At 42.3% G+C, this 19,850-nt stretch overlaps 3 protein-coding genes across 3 annotated transcripts; 1 reads left to right on the plus strand and 2 right to left on the minus strand.

The window, feature by feature from the left end:
• Nucleotides 1–738: 738 nt before the first annotated feature.
• LOC102700753 (receptor like protein 29) lies at nt 739–18,860 on the plus strand. The gene is made up of 2 exons (XM_006644595.2): nt 739–2,225; nt 18,845–18,860. The coding sequence occupies exon 1, from the start codon at nt 749–751 to the stop codon at nt 2,123–2,125; it is 1,377 nt and encodes a 458-aa protein (XP_006644658.1). The 5' UTR covers nt 739–748; the 3' UTR covers nt 2,126–2,225; nt 18,845–18,860.
• LOC102699922 lies at nt 8,934–9,588 on the minus strand. The gene has a single exon (XM_015832749.1). It carries the CDS (start codon nt 9,500–9,502, stop codon nt 9,200–9,202), a length of 303 nt encoding a protein of 100 aa, XP_015688235.1. The 5' UTR covers nt 9,503–9,588; the 3' UTR covers nt 8,934–9,199.
• Nucleotides 10,588–12,705, minus strand: LOC102700204 (probable cysteine desulfurase). Its single transcript, XM_040524612.1, has 2 exons — nt 12,263–12,705; nt 10,588–12,164 (listed from the first exon to the last, which is right to left on the minus strand). The coding sequence occupies exons 1-2, from the start codon at nt 12,597–12,599 to the stop codon at nt 10,606–10,608; spliced, it is 1,896 nt and encodes a 631-aa protein (XP_040380546.1). The 5' UTR covers nt 12,600–12,705; the 3' UTR covers nt 10,588–10,605.
• Nucleotides 18,861–19,850: the final 990 nt, after the last annotated feature.

A 19,850-nucleotide genomic window follows, 5' to 3' on the forward strand; every position in this document is an offset into this window, starting at 1 on the left:
CGTTTGCCCCCGTAAGTTAACTTATCTTTTGTTTTCTGCGTACATGTTTTCTGAACTGCTAAACGGTGTATTTTTTTAAAAAAAATTCTATAGAAAAATTGTTTTAAAAAATCATATTAATCTATTCTATATTTTTTTTAATAATTAATAATTAATTAATTATATACTTAATCTATTATTATATTTTTCGTGCTAGAGATAACTTAACTTACCTTCTCAGGCCGAACGCGGCCTAACTGGCCTCTCTGGACATGCTCGTAAATCCATTTCTTGCCAGTAGTTTAATCACTGCCAGATCAGTCAAATTACGTACTTGCGCTATCTGTCATCCAGTAGCTGAGACTGCATTACTATTTACGGTTCCTGTGGAAAATACGACGTGCAAACTGTGTGCACTTGCACTGGTGCCCCCTCTGTGCAGGCAGCGCTTTACTGCACTCGTCAGGTAAGCTAAGCAATGCGGACCTTGGGCTCCGCCTCAGCGCGATCACGACGATGATAGTGGAGTGGCTCGTTCGAAAAGCGTGTTACGGCCGAGATTTTTCCGCGCCAACCAAGCTTGCGAGGGTCTGTACCGTTCTGCTTCCATGTCCGGGCAGGGGCCCTGGCTCAGTGGCTTTCGTCACGTCAATCACAGCACCAGCTGCTACCGGCTCGCGCACGGGCGAGGTCTCCTCTTAAACCCCACCAAAACCACCCTACCGGTCCACCGGACCGGAGCACAGCAGCCCCACCGGCGCAGGGCAAGATGGCATCCTCCGTCGCCGTGTTCATTTGCCTGCTGTCCGTGGCCGCCGCCGCGGCCGCGTCCATGGACCCGGCGGAGAGGGAAGCGCTGTTCCTCGTCATGGATGCGGTCTCGTCTGACCGGGACTGGCGCTCCGAGAGCCCCGACCCTTGCGGCGCGCCGTGGCCGGGGCTCGAGTGCAAGCCCGCCGGCGATGCGGCCTCGGCGACGCTGCGCGTCACACGGCTCGACTTCGGCGTCGAGCCCAACCCGTCGTGCAAGGACACGGCCGCCTTCCCGCCGCTGGTGTTCTCGCTGCCCCACCTCCAATCTCTTTTCTTCGTCAGCTGTTTCAAGAACCCGGCCGCCAACACGACCCTCGTCTTGCCGCCGGCCGCCAACCTCTCGTCCTCCAGCCTGCAGCAGCTCAGCATCAGGGCCAACCCGTCCCTGTCCGGCGTGATGCCGCCGCAGCTGGCAACCCTCAGGTCCCTGCAGGTGCTCACCATCTCCCAGAACGGATTGATCCGCGGCGAGATCCCGCAGGGCATCGGCGAGCTAACGTCGCTGGTGCACCTCGACCTGAGCTACAACTCGCTCACCGGTCCGGTGCCGCGCGAGATCAACGAGCTAAAGAGATTGGTTGGTCTGGACCTGAGCTACAACTCGCTGTCCGGCCTCATTCCGAGCCGGATCGGCGAACTGCGGCAGCTACAGAAGCTGGACCTGAGCTCCAACAATCTCACCGGCGGTGTCCCAGTCAGCATCGCCAACCTGAGCTCGCTTACCTTCTTGGCGCTAAGCAGCAATGGCCTGAGCGGTCACTTTCCTCCTGGACTCGCCGGCCTCCGGAACCTCCAGTACCTGATCATGGACAACAACCCAATGAATGTCCCCTTACCTTCCGAGCTCGGCAGTCTCCCTCGTCTTCAAGAACTCCGGCTGGCCGGCTCCGGCTACTCGGGACAGATACCCGCTGCGTTCGGTCAGCTGGCGAGCCTCACGACGCTGTCACTCGAGAACAACAACCTCACCGGAGAAATCCCACCGGGGCTAAGCAGGCTGAGCAGGATGTACCACCTGAACCTGAGCAACAACGGGCTGGGCGGCGCCGTGCCTTTCGACGGCGCGTTCCTGCAGCGGCTCGGCCGGAACCTCGACCTGAGCGGCAACGCGGGGCTGTGCCTGGATGACCGGATGGTCGTGCGGGGCGTTGGCGTCGGCGTCGGCGCCTGCCGCGCCGGCGGCGGAGATGGCGATCGCTCGTTGGCGCCCGGTGGAGTTACGGGGGGAGCACGAGCAGCAGAAGTGACGAGGGGCTCCGTGGACGGTTCCCCGTTTCGGCTGCTCGGCCCTGCGTGCGTGGTGGTGTCCTGTGTCTGGTTTGCTTTGAATTAGCACGTGTAGGTTTGTCTCGCTGTGATGTACTACTGCCTATGTTTAGAACTAAGTATTACGTAGCTGTGTTTTCAAGCGCTAATTAATCTGCAGATAATTAGTACTCCTATAATGAACAGACCCCGTGTGTTCCTTCTCCTTTTCTCCTCTCTTCTCGCGCTCAAGCGCCGGATAACATGCAACAAATGATCCGTCGTGCAAAGGTACACGCACAAAAAGACGGCTCCGGCCAGGCACCAGGGGCAGGGGCAGCCGCACGAACAGCGAAACGCGAAAGGGGAAGCAAGCGAGCGCGCGAGCAACAGTCGCGACGACTGTGGACGCCAGCAACTGCCTGCTGGATCAGTAGCCTTCGCCTGACCAAACCCATCGCCGCATGCCGCGGCCTGTCTGGTCACTTGGCCAGCGAAGTGGAGCACGCCACACGGGCCACGTGCACTGTTGCGCTGCATGAACCTGACGCTGTTCATGCACGACGACCAACGTGGGTGTGGCACGGGCGCACGGCCGGCGGCAGTCAGTGGGGACGCCTCGCACGCCAAAAATGGGAGCGCGTGTGAGCGACTGGCACCCATAAGAATTTAAATAGAATCTAACCTCTAGCTAATCAGTAATTCCAGAAAATCTAGACTGTGGAGGTTACCGACGATTGAAGCAAAGCCATCCTTATACTATACGTCCATACCACTATCAATTTTGCTCTTAGCATAAACCTAAGACAACATATCGGAGTCTACATGGTGCCTGAATTTTATAGTCTAACATATCGGAGTCTACATGGTGCCTGAATTTTATAGTCTTCTGGATCATCTTGTCTCACGTTAGGTGGTGTTTAGTTATCAAAATTTTTTGGTAAAAACATCACATCGAACGTTTGACCACATATTGAAAGGGGTTTTCGGACACGAATAAAAAACGAATTTCACGGCTAGCCTAGAAACCGCGAGACGAATCTTTTGAGCCTAATTAATCCATCATTAGTACTTGTTGGTTACTGTAGCACTTATGGCTAATCATGGATTAATTAGGCTCAAAAGATTCGTCTCAAGATTTCTTTCATAACTGTGCAATTAGTTTTTTGGTTCATCTATGTTTAATGCTTTATTTAGGTGTCTAAAAATTCGATGTGATGTTTTTGGAGAAAAAAAATTTAGGAGCTAAACAAGGCCTAATATTCTCGAGGCATGGATTATAGCCAAAAAAAACAAACCATACACAGCAGCGGATACACTATGGGGACTGTGCGGGCTCTAATCCCCCTTACACGGTTGATCCCCCGTAGAAAAATAAGAGAGGGAAGGGGAAGAAGAAGAGGGGGCTGGAGGAAGAAGAAGGTAACCAGCCCCCCCCCCCCCCCCCCAAACTTCATATTCTGGATCCATCCCTGACCGTGCATGCTAAGCAAGTTCTAGCTAATGGCAAATTGAAATAAGTCAAGCTTAGTTATATGTCATACACTGAACATCAGCCAAGCTAATGACAAATCTAATTGACACAAGCTTAGTTATATGTCATAGACCTATCTAAAATATGGAGTACAAGTAAGAAGCTAGCTAGTATTGTACGACACTATCTGTCGTCGTCTCTGGCGAGAGACGTGCGACGCCTCTGTCATGGCGGTCGTTTAGTAATAGAATTCTCCGACGACGACTGCTTGTGCATTACATTTGCTAGGATGTTGGCCTCGGTGAATAGGGCCCGGTAGCGTCTGATGGTTGTGGCGAACGCTTGGGACACCACGAGTTGCGTCGGCGGCATGATTGCTAGTGCCTCCTCGCCGGGCCTCCCTGCATAGACGGCCGCGCCCCGCTTGACTATCTCCCTGAATGTGATAGCCTTCCTCATGACAAGGGCGACACGACTGTCGATGTTGTTAGCCTAGGCCAACTCCTCTGCGTAGGAACATTGTCGTCCCGAAGCTCCAACTCCATGGTCTCACGTGCGGTGTTGATCAGCTCCACGATCTCCGTTTCGACAAGGCCGTCAATTGTTGCCAGACTCATGATGTGGTTGAGGTGCTTGTCCTGCGAGAGGCGTGTTGTCGAGACAATTTCTGTCGCCTCGGCACGGCGCATGTCAAGCCAGACGGAGTTCTTCCTAAGCGCCTCCTCCTCGGGCCTAACGGTTCCGAAGAACACGGACAAGCCCCTCCTAAAGTCCATCAACGTGGACGTGAAGTCATCGGCCATCTGTCGGGCGGTGAGCTCTGTGCCGATGGCCCACTCCAATTGTTCTGGCGAGAGAGGGTTGGGGTCATCAAGATACTTGGTGGCTATAGACCCGTGTCGTCATGGACTCCTTGAACTCTTGATCGTTGGCCTCTTCCTCCGGGCCTGACTACGTCAGCTTGTCAATCAACTGCTGGAGGTTGTCGCCGATCGCCAGCACCATGCCCATCATTACCGCAAGCAGAGACGTAGACATATGATATCGCAATCAAAGGCAATGGCAATGGGAATGACAATAGGAAGGAGGCAACCCTTCAATTTATAGCCATGTCGCCCCCTACCGGATCCAAGTAGGAGAAGGTGTCACCAACACCTGCCAGTCAATGAGCCCTACATCGCGCGTCCGTGATATCCAATAATTGTGTTTGCGTGTAGGTTTTTGGTTTGTTTGTGGCTGCTATGATAGTGGTCTCTTTGATTTACTCTTACAATAACATTACTTCGATCATGGCTCAGAATTTGATATGCTTCATTTGAAAACATTACTTGGTTCATAGTTTGGAACTTAAGAGTAATACACTTCATTATTTATAAAAGGTATCAATGTATTTATGACATGTTAATATAGTATATTGTAATTGGCAGATCACAAATATAGCATCACACAACCAAGTTGTTCATAATCTTACTCGGCATTTCAACTTAAGACTCTTAGCCCTTACTGTACTACCGCTTATCCAATCTATTCACAACTGCTCAAAAAATGTCCAAAAGTCCTCTGACCTTATTATATTCCGAAAATATAAGTTTAATTTTAGAGACACCGGATAAATTTCCAAAGTCGAATGTGCTTACTTCGAGAAGATTAGATATACTCAATAGTCTGCCCAAGTATAGAATCATCTCCCACTTTGGTTGGATCTGGGTTGTGTTCTCGGACAATATCTTGTTACTTCATTTTTCTTCTTCTTGTATGAAATAAATTTTTCATCTACAATAAGCAAAAATCAGCAAACTACACCTATAGATTTCTTAGCTACAAGAAAGGTAAATATATATCAAACTACACCTACAAATATTAACTTCTTAGCTATAAGAAAGTTTAATATATATCAAACTCCACCTACAAATATTACCGTTAAATTGCTACACTGTAGATCCACTCGACATTAGCTCATTGGAACCATTGTAGCTCTTAGCATGTAGCTCTTAGCATTTAACACTATATCGCGTATATTCAACCAACTCCGTTATGTTAAAGGGCATAAATAATGAAGTGACTGATTGTTTAGCTTTTTTATAAGAAAAAGCAAACAACATAGTTATAAAAAATAATTTATAGATAAAATTTTTATATACGTGTTCTTAGTGATTTAAAAGATAAGACTGTAAAATAAACTACAATGAAAAAACTTCAACGTAAACTCCAAACTTAAGGTTAAAAAATTCAAAAAATTGACTTATAAGTATAAGCAGAATTGAAAAGATGAGTGTAAGATTACAACTAGAAAATATATTTTTGTACGTGTGCAGACTGTAATCAGAGGCACCGATCAGATGGAATAAGAAAAAGAATTAAACATTTAACTTGGACTCCCTCTATTACATAATATAAGACATAATTGTTGTGACCTAAAGTCACAAACACAAGTGAATATGCGACTGAAGCAAATACTCTTCGCCTACTCAAGGTGAACTCAGATGTAGAAATGCTCAAATACCCTCATATTGTGTTGTCTGATTAATCTTTAATTTTACAAGGTGGTGTTAAGCCCGTACGGGCTTTTATAGCCTTGGAATCCCCTAGTACAATTACTGGAATAACCTATAGTGGTTACTAATAAGATATAAGCGTATTAGGGTAATGTGCCCAGTCTCTTGGGACCACTTTGGAAGCCATCATTAGCACTTGAGTGCTGGTCCCTAGCCATCTTCTAGTAATATTCCTAGGAGTCGTGGTCTCAAACTTCGTCTCACTCTTAGTCGAGTTGTGCCTTGAATGGTCTTGCTCCTCTTGCATAAAAATACTTGTGTGGTCTCCATATGTTAACATGCTCGAGGCATATAGAACATCACTTGTCTGAAAGTAATGTGACCTACTTGTCATATACCTACACTCGAATAATCTATTAACACATGAACATTAGGACAAGCGTATATAGCAAAACATGTAAATAAACCGAGGTGAGCATGTACACTGAATCGTGTATATACACCTGAGCGAGTATATACGCCGGGATGTTTATATGCATCTCGATCAACTTCGCTAGCTCGAGCGAATAGGGGTCATGTGCGTATACATCCGAATATGCTCTTAAGGCATATACATCGGATCACGCATATGCATCGGAAGATACACATACATCAAAATATGCATATACATCGAAATATGCACGTACATCTAAATATGCATATACACCGCAATTATGACTAGCAAGTAGAATATTCCAACATGCTAGTAGTTAGAATACTCCAACATGGTACTTCAACATGCTCAACTAAATGAAATACTTCAACATGCTCAGTTAAGGTAAAAAATACTCCAATATACTACTTCAACATGCTCAGCTAAGTAGAATACTTCAACATGCTTAGCTAAGGTAGAATACTCCAACATCCTCAGCTATTGTAGAATACTCCAATATGCTCAGGTATGTTGGAATACTCTAATATGCTCAGCTAAGTGGAATACTCCTACATACTACTCAAGCACTTAGGCGAACAGGGTAAGGTGGCCTTGTACCAACAATAATATTTTTTCTTTGTTCCATAATATAAGGTGTGCATGAGCATGCATTAAGCAACACATATTTTTTTCTCTACATTTGATTTATTTTAACTTCATTATCATCAAAATGTCCACCCACATTATAAGCATGCATACATACACCTGATAATTTAAACGAGGAGTTGGTTATAACTCTTTATTGATCTTTGTGTTAGTGTTAGTTAGAGCAGGTACAATAGCAGACTATAAGTCAGCTATAAACATATTTTAAGAAAATAAGAGAGGAGAGAGAAGAGTAGTGAGCTACAGATTTGTAGCCAGCTGCAGCATGGACTCTAAGACGTAATGTGTATGACATATAGGACCAGGTATTAATAGTGTAGTATATGTTTTGTAGCTAACTATTATATGAATTAGCTATTAGATTAATTATAGATGATTTAGAGCCAGTAGTTGGCTATACTATTAAGTTTGCTCTTATACTTTATATATTATAGAATGGATGGAGTATGAAATAAGGTCTTGTTTAGTTTCCAAAATTTTTTTCTAAAAACATCACATCGAATCTTTGGACATCTAAATAAAGCATTAAACATAGATGAACCAAGAAACTAATTGCACAGTTATGAAAGAAATCTTGAGACGAATCTTTTGAGCCTAATTAGTCCATAATTAGCCATAAGTGCTACAGTAACCAACATGTGGTAATGACGGATTAATTAGGCTCAAAAGATTCATCTCGCGGTTTTCAGGCTAGCCGTGAAATTCATTTTTTCATTCGTGTCCGAAAACTCCTTTCGACATCCTGTCAAACATTTGACGTGACGCTTCTTCCAAAATTTTTCTCAATCTAAACACCCTCTAACGGTGACCGCACAGACCTGCAGGCCTTTTGATGATCTGTTAAGCCACGCACCTGACTTCGCCCTCAAACTTGTTAATTAATGATTAAAAATTTAAAAAATATAAGCATAAGTGAAACAGTTAGTGAATGATTAAAAATAATTTATGAATAAAACTTTTATATACGTGTTCTTCAAGAGAAAAAACTAAAAAATAAATTGTGGTAAAAAAACTCTAAAATCAAATTTAAATTGAAGTTTTAAATTTCATATTTTAGCTTACAAGCATAAGCATCCGCCGGCAGAGCAGCAAGTTGGAGTAGCAGGAGCAAATCAGCAAACATGAGTAGCAACTGATCAAGGAGCAGATGAGCAAATAGGAGCAAGCAGAAAAGGAGCCTGCTGGATGCCTGGATCAGAACAAGCTGCAATGTGCTTTTTGCTGAGATTTTGAACAAGTAGCATCAGAGCACAGCCAAAATTTATATAAATTATGTTAAGATGTAACCTGAGATTCATGTATGTACTTGAATCGCATTGTGTCGATCAAAATTTGTTGATGAAATTAGCTGCAATATATACAACTGAAATGTGCATACATGGAGGATATTACATGCAAATTGTACAGGAAACTGCATGGAGTACAGGGTTGCATAGCTCACATTGGCGGGTTCTAATTTCTTGAATCAGGCGTATTTCAAAATGGTCGAATTTATAATGTTATGGTCTAATTAACTTCTGTTTGTATGACACCACATTCTTCAATAAAAATAGTCAAATCGATTTTACATTATGGCAATTACATTGTAAGTTTCGATATTAGCATTGTTATTTTTCTAATATATGCAATCGAATAGTGAAAAAATGTGACTAAAATTCAAAATTAAGTGAAAAATATGAATGTCATCTTCTTAGTAGTTTTTTACCCTTCTTAAAAAGTAATTTAAACCATAGTTTTTAGCGTAAAATTTAGTACCGAAGATATAACATAACATAAGATACTAAAATTTTGCCCTAAATTTTTTGTTAACTTATAGTTAAAAAAAAAACCTTTTAGCAAATATCGACAGTGTGGGTATAAAGATAAGATCTTTCGCCAGTTCCTATTGTCATGGCAACTCAAAACTTGCCACAGATTTCTCAACTCAAATTGCAAAATCAACAATAATAAATGTAGCCGCCATATTCTTATCAAACCATACATTACAGGGGAGAAATGAAAATCACTTCTATGGCTTCCAGCCTCCAGAGATCGCGATTTAGTACCAGGAAAGACCGAAACAGTCGTTCTTAAATTCTCAGATCCAGCGAGACAGCGGGGGCAGAGAGTGCAACGTCATCTCCGGGCGTGGGCTGCGCCGGCGGCGGGTGGGTCGCAAGAGAAGACCTGGTGCGGCAACCTCCACGCCTCGGCGGCCCCGAAGCACATGTCGTCGAGCGCCTCGCTGCGGCACCACCGGCACCTGCTTCCGCCGCCGCTCGCCACGCACTCGCCCAGCGTCGCCAGATCCGAGCACTCCACCTCCGCCCGACCTGTCCCGCCCTTCTCCTTGCCCGCCGCGGCCGCCACCGCCGCCGCGCAGACGAGGAGCAGCGCCAGCAGCCACGAAGATCTGGACCTGCCCATGGCGAGAGACATGAGGCGGAGGATCTGGGATCAGACAGGAGTCCGGAGCGAGACAGCTGCGCCTCCGCGAGGATCAGCGGGCGAGGCAAAAGAACTGAACAAGTCGACGGCTTCACAACTTCTTTTCTACTCGCTCCGTCTTAAAACAGAAGAGACCATTTTATTTTTTTAACCTATTTCACACGTAGTATCAATTAAAAAAATCCTAAAAACTATTTTATTTATTTTTTTAAAACATCAATATTGTTGCTCCATATTTTTTTAAATTCCAAGGCATATGTTTTCCACTTTATTAAACTTTAATATAATAATTATAATTATTAAAAATAAAGTCTTTGCGTTATAAACTAGGAAGACAAAAATAAATTCTTTCTAAGGCCCTGTTTAGTTCATAAAAAGTTTTCTCAAAAACATCGCATTAAATTTTTAGATATCTAAATAGAGCAATATATATATATATATATATATATATATATATATGAGCATTAAAACTAATTATTGGGATGAATCTTTTGAGCCTAATTAGTAGTGATTAGTCATAAGTGCTACAATGACAGATTAATTAAGCTCAAAAGATTCGTCTCATAGATTCTTAGAATATGTAGTTTATTTTATAATTAGAGTATTTTTAATAATTAAAATGTGTGTCCGTATATTGACATGATGTTTTAAAAAAAAATTACGAACTGAACTGGGCCTAACACGTAGGAAGCCTTCCGGTTTGAGACAGCCGCATGGGCATCCGGCCCACAGACCATGCAGCAGGCCGGTGTGAGCTTTTTGGGGTCTCGGCACAAAGCAGCAGCAATGCAGCATCTCTGCATGTTTTGGCAAAAAACCAAGGGAAGAACAAAGCTGCACTCTGCCCTGTTTTGTTGATGTTTGATAAAAGACAAAAAAAATATCTGATTTTTATATAATTATTTAATAGTATAAGTGATAGAATTATCTATTATAAAATTATAGAAAGTATTTTAAAACTATAAGATAATGAATTTCTATATATAATTATAAAAAATATTATTTAGTCGTTAGAGAAACTTGCGGATAAAAATCTTGAAAAAAAATCTGGCATTAATCTCGGCAAAGAACATAGTATCCAACTTTACGGTGTCTCACATGGGGAAGTAAAGCAGCTGTGGATCGATGCCCTTGGGAACGTGTCTAGAAGGAGCGTTATCCACAGAAGCGGCCAAGGAGTCGGCGAGGCTCCGCGCAAATGCCATGTAGCTCTGGTACTCGTCCTCTGTTTTGACCCGTCCACTAGAAGCGGCAGCAGCAGCAGCAGCAGCAGCAGCAGCAGCATTGCTGGTGGCGTTGTTCGGCAGGACACGAACGAGGCTGTGGTTGTACTCCCAGTCCCCGGTTTCCCAGTCGAAGGCGTAGAGCGGCAGGAACCGGTGGCCGAAACTGGCGACGAAGTCGATGGCGTCCAGCACGAACTCCGCCTCCTGCGTCGACGTGTAGTAGGCCAGGCTGACGCGGGTCCACCCGGGGCGCACGCCGTGGTAGCCCATTTCCACGGCGGATTTGATGGCCTTGGCACGCGCCGGCGTGATCCCCAGGAGGCGGTGGCCGTAGGGCCCCGCGCAGGAGCAGCCCCCGCGCGCCTGCACGCCGAACAGGTCGTTGAGCAGCTTCGTCACGAACCGGCAGTGCAGCTGCGGTCTTACGGCGCCGGCGCCGCGTTCTTGCTCGGTGCAGTCGCTTGGTGGGTGCACCACGAAGGAGAGCACGGGGAGACAGCGCCCGCTGCTGGGCCGATCGCCGCCGAGCAGCAGGCGCAGGTTTGGGTTGGCCGACGCTTGCATCCGGCTGAGAGCAAGAGCGAGCAGCTGATCCTCGCGCGCCTCGATGCACGCCTCGCCGACCCACTCCTTCACCCGGAACGCCAGCGCTGCCCGGACCTTCTGTATGATCGCCGGCGTGCCAGCGTCCTCTCGCTCCTCCGTGTCCTCGCAGTACACCGTGTCGCCGTAGGCGCTGACGTATACGACGGTGCCCCCGCCGCTGGTGGACGGCGCGGTGCGGCGGAGGCGATAGAGACGCTTGGCCATCGCCAGGACGCCGGGGCTTCCGGGTCCCCCAAGGAACTTGTGCGGGCTCAGGTACACGGCGTCATACCCGTCCTCCTCGGCGGACCGCATGTCGATGCCGACGTAGGGCGCGCTGCACGCGAAGTCGAAGCAGGCGTACGCGCCGTAGCTGTGCAGCAGACGCGCCACGGCGCGCGTGTCGGTGCGGATGCCGGTGACGTTGCTGCACGCCGAGAAGGAGCCGAGCAAGGGCCGGCCGGCGCGCTCCGGCGCCGCAAGAGCCGCCTCCAGGGCGTCCAGGTCAAGGTGGCCGTCGTCCGGCCGCAGCCCGATCTCCACCACCTCCGCGAGGCTCTCCCGCCACGTGAGCAGGTTGGAGTGGTGCTCGTACGGCCCCACGAAGACGACCCACCGCTCCGACGTCGGCAGGACATCCAGCGCCACGGAGCGCAGCGTCGGAGGCACGGCCATGCCCGTCACCTCCTGGAGCCGCTTGATGGCGGCAGTGCACCCCGTGCCGCAGAAGAGCAGCACGTCCTCCGGCCCGGCTCCCAGGCTGCGCTTGACGTACTTCGCCGCATCCATGGCCAGCTTGCTCGTGTGCAATCCCACGTAGCTATCCATCGTATGCGTGTTGCCTAATAAACCCATCTTGGTTAATTTCGTTTCATGAAGGATGCAGATTGCAGAATAGTAGCAGAGAAATAGTTAGTGCATATGGCTAAATGGCACGCACCGTAGTAGGGGAGAACGTTGCGCTGCACGAACTCCTCGACGAACCGCAGGCAGCGGCCAGACGCGGTGTGATCGGCGTAGGTGACGCGGCGGGTCCCGAACGGCGACGCGAACTCCGCCTCCGCGCCGATGACCTGCGACCTGAGCCACGCGAGCTTGCCCGTCGGGTCGTCGGCGTCGGCGTCCGTCTTGTCGTCACTGCCACCACCGAGCACGAGATCGTCGAATAGGATGCCGTCGTCGTCGTCGTGTGCCGCGGCGGCGGCAGGAGGCGGTGTGCTACCGCAAGCATCAGGAACGCTCGAAATGGGGATGGGCTGCACGACAAGAAGAGGCATGCCTGCTTGTTTTGCTACAGGATTGGGTTAGGTAATGTACGTTCTTTTTCTGTGTTTTCAGTAGCTCGGTAGCTCCTGTGCCGACCAGTCGGGAAGGCAAGGGATGGTAACTGAATTGGTGGATACATTGATATTTGAACGAGAGTATATATAGTGCTAGACTTTAAAGCTGTTTTGACTTCATCTGAATAAATTAGCAAATACTCCACGCAGTAGTATCACTGCTACATCAGGGAGATGATCTGTGTGCTTCTTTCCGTTCGTATTAGCTAGCTTCGCACTTGCTGTGTGTCTGTGATCGAGCTGGTGCCTTGCCGTGGGAGATGGGCAGGAGCGACGAGTAAAGTATCAAGAAAAGAAAGGTCAAATACCATCCACGGTCGATGGACGCCGCGGGCCGTTGCCGGTTAAGTGAAGTCAGGTTCATGCACGCCCGCGCGCCGGCGTGAGTGGAAGAGGGGATTGAAACGGTGGGGGCCGGAGACGATCGGTGGGCTAGAGGATGCCTTCGATTCGCACTTAAGGCCGCGTCACGCGACCAATCAGGGCAAACCAACTCATTGCGCCAATGCAGTGCCTCGGCTTGCCTACTACTCCGGTGGCGCCGGCCCATTGATCCAGTAAAAGGAAACGGTCCTGTATTCCTGTAAGGGTTAATTACAAGATAAATTTCCTTATTATATGCCACTCTAAATTAAATGGTTTTCTTCTACAATACTTGACACTGGTTATTTTTCCACCCTAGTAGTTACAATTTACATACTCGTAGGCACATACAATTAGCTCTCATTGTCATATCTATCGTTGCATGCTCACTGATACGGAACAGAGATGATAGGAGGGAAAATAAACATTGATACGGAAGAGAGGTGATAGGAGTGAAAATAAGTTATTTTACATGAAGTCAGCAAAACATCGGTTGTTGGTGCTTAAAAAGAGAAGACAACCAGAAAATTTGCTTTGTGTGTGTGCGTTGACCCTAACTAGAGGCGTCAACCAGATGAAATGCAAACGAGAAATTAATTAGTCTATAATTATGAACAATCAGCTTGAGAAATTGTATAAAGAGTTTTTTCTGCTGAAATGATTTAAGATACAACTCATAATGGCCTCTATCATTAAACATACTCTTATACCGTTGCACCACAACAACGTCCGTTCACTGTTAAATCCACAGGAGATGGACGCATTTGCCCTTTTTATAGCCGGTTGTACTCATTGGGTGAGATTAGCAGCTACTTGGTTCATTTTGTATATGGCTCTCATTAGATAATTCCCCGACTCTTCTTTCAGGTATTGGTCAACCAGAAAGTGGCAAAATTGCAGCCTCCTCATTGATCTCATGAGTTTGAATCAACATGGAAATTACCTTGGTGGTGGCATCTAGGCAAACATTTTTAGTAAAGACTGATCTGAGCAGGGTAGTTTTTGTTTACTAGATCATAGCAGTTCACAGCTACAAATTTATTTGTATTTTAATAGATTACACTGTTAACATTTTAGTACATATTTAATCATTCATCTCATTTTAAAAACTTATATGATTATTATTATTTTGTTGTGATTATTATTATTATTATCAAATAGATTTAATTATAATTATTTTTTACCAATACCATCTTTTCACTTCTGCTTATGCTTATAAGCTAGAATTTAATTTTTCAACCATAGATTTTGAGTTGATTGGGGATTTTTTCCACCATAATTTACTTTCGAATTTTAGCTTTTAAATTGCTAATAATATGTATATATAAAAAATTATTCATAAATTATTTTTAGTTTACAAATATGCCGTTTGGCTTTTTATGAAAATATCAAACAACCACCCCTACAGATTTGCATATTTTTAAATAAGACTAATGGTTAAATGTATGAGAAAAGTTAACGGCGTTATCTATTAAAATACAAAATATAATAATACAGAATGAGTAGTTTGCTAAAGAAACACGGAGGTGTTTAAACGGTGTGACAATGGGAAACCAAACCAGCTCATGGGCAGCTCATGACTAGCCTGTTTTTAGCTCAAAGCTTGAAAGATGCCCTAAGTTATTTAATTGTTAATATTTATATATTTTAATTTGAATTAATAGAACAAAACAAAACAATATTTGTTTTCTGGGCTTCAGGCGTTGCTAGGCTTGGGCTTTGGGAATTCTGGACGGTTTTTGAAGAGGAGAAACCTGGTCGGCCCCGTTCCTTGAACAAGTCTAGAAAGAAACTATAAATGACAAATGGCCTTACTTTTTTTTTCATGTGCTAGGCCTTTTGTGGTGAAGATAAATTTCTACGATCTCTTTTTTAAGAAGGTAGACCGGCCTTGCAGTTTTGTGTGATCATGCATGTGAGGCCCAATAGTTTCGCGCAGAATATCTTGCTTGAGGGTCCGCAATCAGGATCATCCACACGATACACGTACGAATACTTCTCTACCTATATTGTGTAGGATTATAAAAAACACGGTAAAAAGCATTCTCCATGGTCTACTTGTTGGCTAGTAGAATTCAACAAAAATATGAATTTTCTGGAACATTGTTTCAGAGTTTAACTTGGGGTTTCTAATCGTAGTCTAACTTTTTTATTTGGCTTTTAAACCGACAAGAATAAATATTGATAAATTATTTTTGATTGTTTTGTTTATCTAGAACTTATCAGTCATAGATCTGTCAATAGTAGAATAAACTAATCTCTAGGTCCAATATTATAAGTCACTTTTTTCAACACAAAATAAATATGCAATAAAAATATATTTAAGGATGTGTTTAATGAAACTAATTTAGTGTTGTGCAGTTAGTAATTTTTATGTAAACATGACTAAACTTAGAGATGTTTGATTAAGTTAAACCGAAAGTGACTTAGATGGAGTACAGTATAAGCTTCATGTCAGTTTAAATTATTATACCCTAAACTACCGAACCGTCTGCTCTACAACCCTATTAAAACGTCTAGATTACGCCGTAATTAAGAGCATCGATAATCAGGGAAGGGAGATATATAGGCGACAAGTTGGTACATCGTTTTCGTCCAAGAACAGTAGTACGAGCTCAATGTTCCTTCGGACACATCAATCTTTTCTCCATTGTCGGCCTTATCCAAATTCTTTGTCATGCACACCATGAGAAATAAAAAGAATTCATCCGTGTTCCGATGATATATTTTTGACAAACTAAATATCTACCTGTCGTGCACAGCCTGCCTTTGAAAAGGCAAGCTTTCGTTATATAACAATTGCATAAGATGTTGCGCACCACATCACTGCGATTAAATAAAAAAAAAGGAAAGGACAAACACTGACCCCTAGGAGGTAATCTGTTCGTTCTAAACAACAAACAATATATTTATAAAAAATGATTCATAAATAATATTTTTATACATGTTTACAGTGATAGAAAGATTAAGCCTTAAAAATAATCCATAACGAAAAGACCTCAAAATCAACAAATTTAAGGTTGAAATTTAAATTTTAACTTGTGGTGAAAGTTTTATTTGCATATATCGCTATTAACACATATAAAATTATTTATAAATAATTTTTGTTTATAAATATATGCTTGGACCTTTTATTTTAAAAAACTAAAGAGGACCTCTTTAATTAACAAGGAAAAAGGAAGGAGTGCAGAGAACATAAAGCAAAAGCAGCCCGAACAACTGAAGCAATAATATAATAATATCTCGGATGGTTTGAGTTGCTGGACAAGCCACGATAATGGAGTATTTTAGCATTCAGATCCCAGCTGACTTCTTTGGATGCATGTTTAAGTCAGTTTTGACCTATTTGGATTTGACAGAATTTTCACTGATGTGAGTGTGCCCGTTGAAAAATACGAATATCGTCTGGACATGTTACGGGCTATTTGGAATATCGTCAGGACATGTTATGGGCTATTTGGATTTAGGGTTTTTTTTTAATTCTGGTCATATCAAATGTTTAGATATTAATTAGGAGTATTAAATATAGACCGATAACAAAAGTAATTGCATAAATAAAGGCTATTTTATTAGACAAAATTTTTAAACCTAATTAACTAACGATTAGCAAATGTTTACTCTAGCATCACATTCGCTAATCATGAATTAATTATGGTTAATAGATTCGTCTCGTGGAACAGTTCAGAGTATGGAGTGGATTTTATTAATAGTCTATTTTAATACTTCTCTAGTTAGTATCAAAACATCAAACAAACGAGGTCTTAGTGCTTCTGTCCCATTGCCAGTGAGTTTCCATGCCACATCTTAAAATATACTCGGTCTCATTTTTTCATGATTATGATTATAAGTGGAAATTGAATTTCTAACCTTAAATTTAGAGTAAAATTTAGGGAGGTTTCATCAGATTATTTTTTTCCTTGACATTTAGATCGCTAAGAATATATATATAAAAAACTTATTCATAAATTATTTTTAATTTATAAATATGTCGGCTGAGTTTTTTTTTTTGAAAAAACAACCCCCATTTTTCTTTGTGGGGAAGTTATTACCACCACAGTCATAATAATAACATCACGAATTAACGGAACATTCTTATGTATTCTCAGTTCGTTATACATCCATCATCGGTGAATAGAGTTGAAAACGGTATGAAAAATACCGACCGCCGAGTATGTTGTTTTCGTTTTCTCCCGACCATTTTAGCTGGTAACGAAAATTCTCAGAAATAGAAACGGTAAAGTTGTTCAGAAACGATAACGTAAATGGTAATGCATTTTTTACTACAGTTTTATTAGAATTCTGTATTGAACCACAAATTTCCAAAAATTATTAAAAAAAAATTCAAAAGCCCAAAATACCCTAGCCTAGCCAAGTCTCAGAGACACAGCCACACAACCCATACTCCATCTAACTCTAAACAATAATTGATCTCATGTCCTCTATACAGAGTATAATATTAATTAATATGATATGAATATTAAATAATATTGTTATGTCTCTATATTTATACTATACATATCGTTATATTTGGCATATTTCCGTCTACCCATATCTATTCCGCAATTCTGATATTGTTTTCATTTCCATTTCTACAATTCCGTTTTTTGTTTTAAAAAAATATGAAAATAAAAATGAGAGTTTTTCTTTTGACCGTTTGGGACCGTGTACGTCCCTCCATGTGAATTGTAGACATCAGCTATACTACTAGCGGGATTTGAGTTGTCAGCTTTATCATCGGATAAGCGCGAGGGATGCAGATATATCTCACGGTTCGATCCCATCATCATTTTGCATTCCGAAAGGACAATGACAGTGCTTTCTTTGCTCGTCGTGTTTCTTTGCTCCATCGACAACCATATTCTGCGTATGGTTGTTTGTTTCTTCGGAGCTAGAGTGGCTGTTTTTTCCCTTTATTTTTTATGATATTTTCACGTCAACATCGGAAAAGTCATCATGTTGTTTTTCATACTCATGCAGACTGACGGTCCCACGCGCAAGATAACACCACATCTTTACAATCTTACTGGCTAACATTTAAATTTAAAAATTAAATATGGTGCTAATTTTGGAAATTTTAAATTATTCTTTATTTTTCTGCCATTGTTTTCTAATTAATTAGAACACGTGTATAAAAGTTTTAACCACAAATTATTTTAATTGTTAGTAATCCGTTTCGCTTATGTCTGTAGAATTCGTTGTAAACTGATAAGTAACATTAACTACTCCTTTGATATCGGTTAGCTTATTTTCAAACAGGTAAAATATTGTATTTGGTGCGAAAATCTTTTATATAGAAGTTTTTTAAATAAACAAATTCATTTTCAAGTTTTTAATACTAACTTAATTATATAAAATCATATTTCTTGTTTTAGTAAGGCTAATCGAGTAATTTTAACTTAAAAAAGAACGTGGCCATAAAAGCCAAAAAGACGAGCTTTTACCGTAAGGAAGCTATTTTACTTTACCGTATGGAAGCATTTCATGGAACACCATTTTGAAACCATTCTAGTGAAACACTTAACCGTGTTCTCTGAATTAACTCGTCATGATTCTCTCGCAAACGCTTCTCAACAGAGCAGTCTAATTTGCATACAGTATCCTGCAGTGCACAGTGCTCCTTATCCCAGCTGCAGTGAGATGTGCGATCGAACAATTATTAATATTAATCAGTTGCGTAACAGTTTTGGTCTGTCTAGTTTCTAAAAACTTAAAAATACATTATATTAAATCTTTGGACACCTAAATAAAACATTAAATATACATAAACATTAAAACTAGTTACATAATTATAAAATAAATCGTGAGACGAATCTTTTTAGTGTAATTAGTAGTACATGATTAGCCATAAGTACTACAGTAACCAATATATATTAATGATGGATTAATTAGACTCAAAAGATTCATCTCGCACTTTTTAGACGAATCATAAAATTCCATATGCGTTGACGTGACCTTTCTCGAAAATTTTTCCAGGCTCAACGGGACCTTTCTCTTTGCCGCGCCCTCGATCTGTTTGGTAGCATTTTTGTCGCTGACATCTTTTTTCATTATTCCATCCTCCCAAAATAAATTTATTTTATAATTTTTAAATAAATTATTTGTTTTGTTTACATTTTTATTAATATTAATATTTTTATTATTAGATGATAAAATATGAATAGTATCGTCTGCATGACTAATTTTTTAAAGCTTTTTTATAACATTTTAAATAAGATGAATGATTAAATACTAGATACATAAACCAAAAAAAAAATGAAATATTTCTCGACATTAGATTTTTTTTCATCTCCCTTCTGTGTTAGGTGCTCGCTTCAGCTAGCTACGAGCCACCAAAACACCAAACCTATCAACATCAATTTGAATTTAGAAAACCCAGCAAGTAGCAGATGTCGGCGTCTCTTTCTTCCGAGACGACTCTTGAGTACCGAACAGCAGAGGGGAAAAAATTCAGCGACGGCGAAGAGCATAGCACGTCGTAATAGCAGGATATTTAAATGTTCTCAATTCTTATATTTGTCATTTAATCGATAATATTTTTATCTTTTCACTTTTATCTATACATATAAGCTAAAATTTATTTTTTAACATTAAATTTAAAGTTAAAGTTAAAGTTTTTTCCAATCTTGACTTTTATCGCTAAAAACATATATATGAAAGGTTTATTCTTAAATTATTTTTTATATATAAATATGCTATTTGGCATTGCTTTTCTATAAAAACCCAAAAATCACCCTAGTCTCACATGTATAGATATATGAAATAACGAATCTATAAACGTGATACTATGGTCGTGAGAAAAAAATGGATGCTCTTGTTATAGCAGAA

Source organism: Oryza brachyantha, chromosome 1 (assembly GCF_000231095.2).
Source record: "Oryza brachyantha chromosome 1, ObraRS2, whole genome shotgun sequence".
Classification (NCBI taxonomy): domain Eukaryota; kingdom Viridiplantae; phylum Streptophyta; class Magnoliopsida; order Poales; family Poaceae; genus Oryza; species Oryza brachyantha.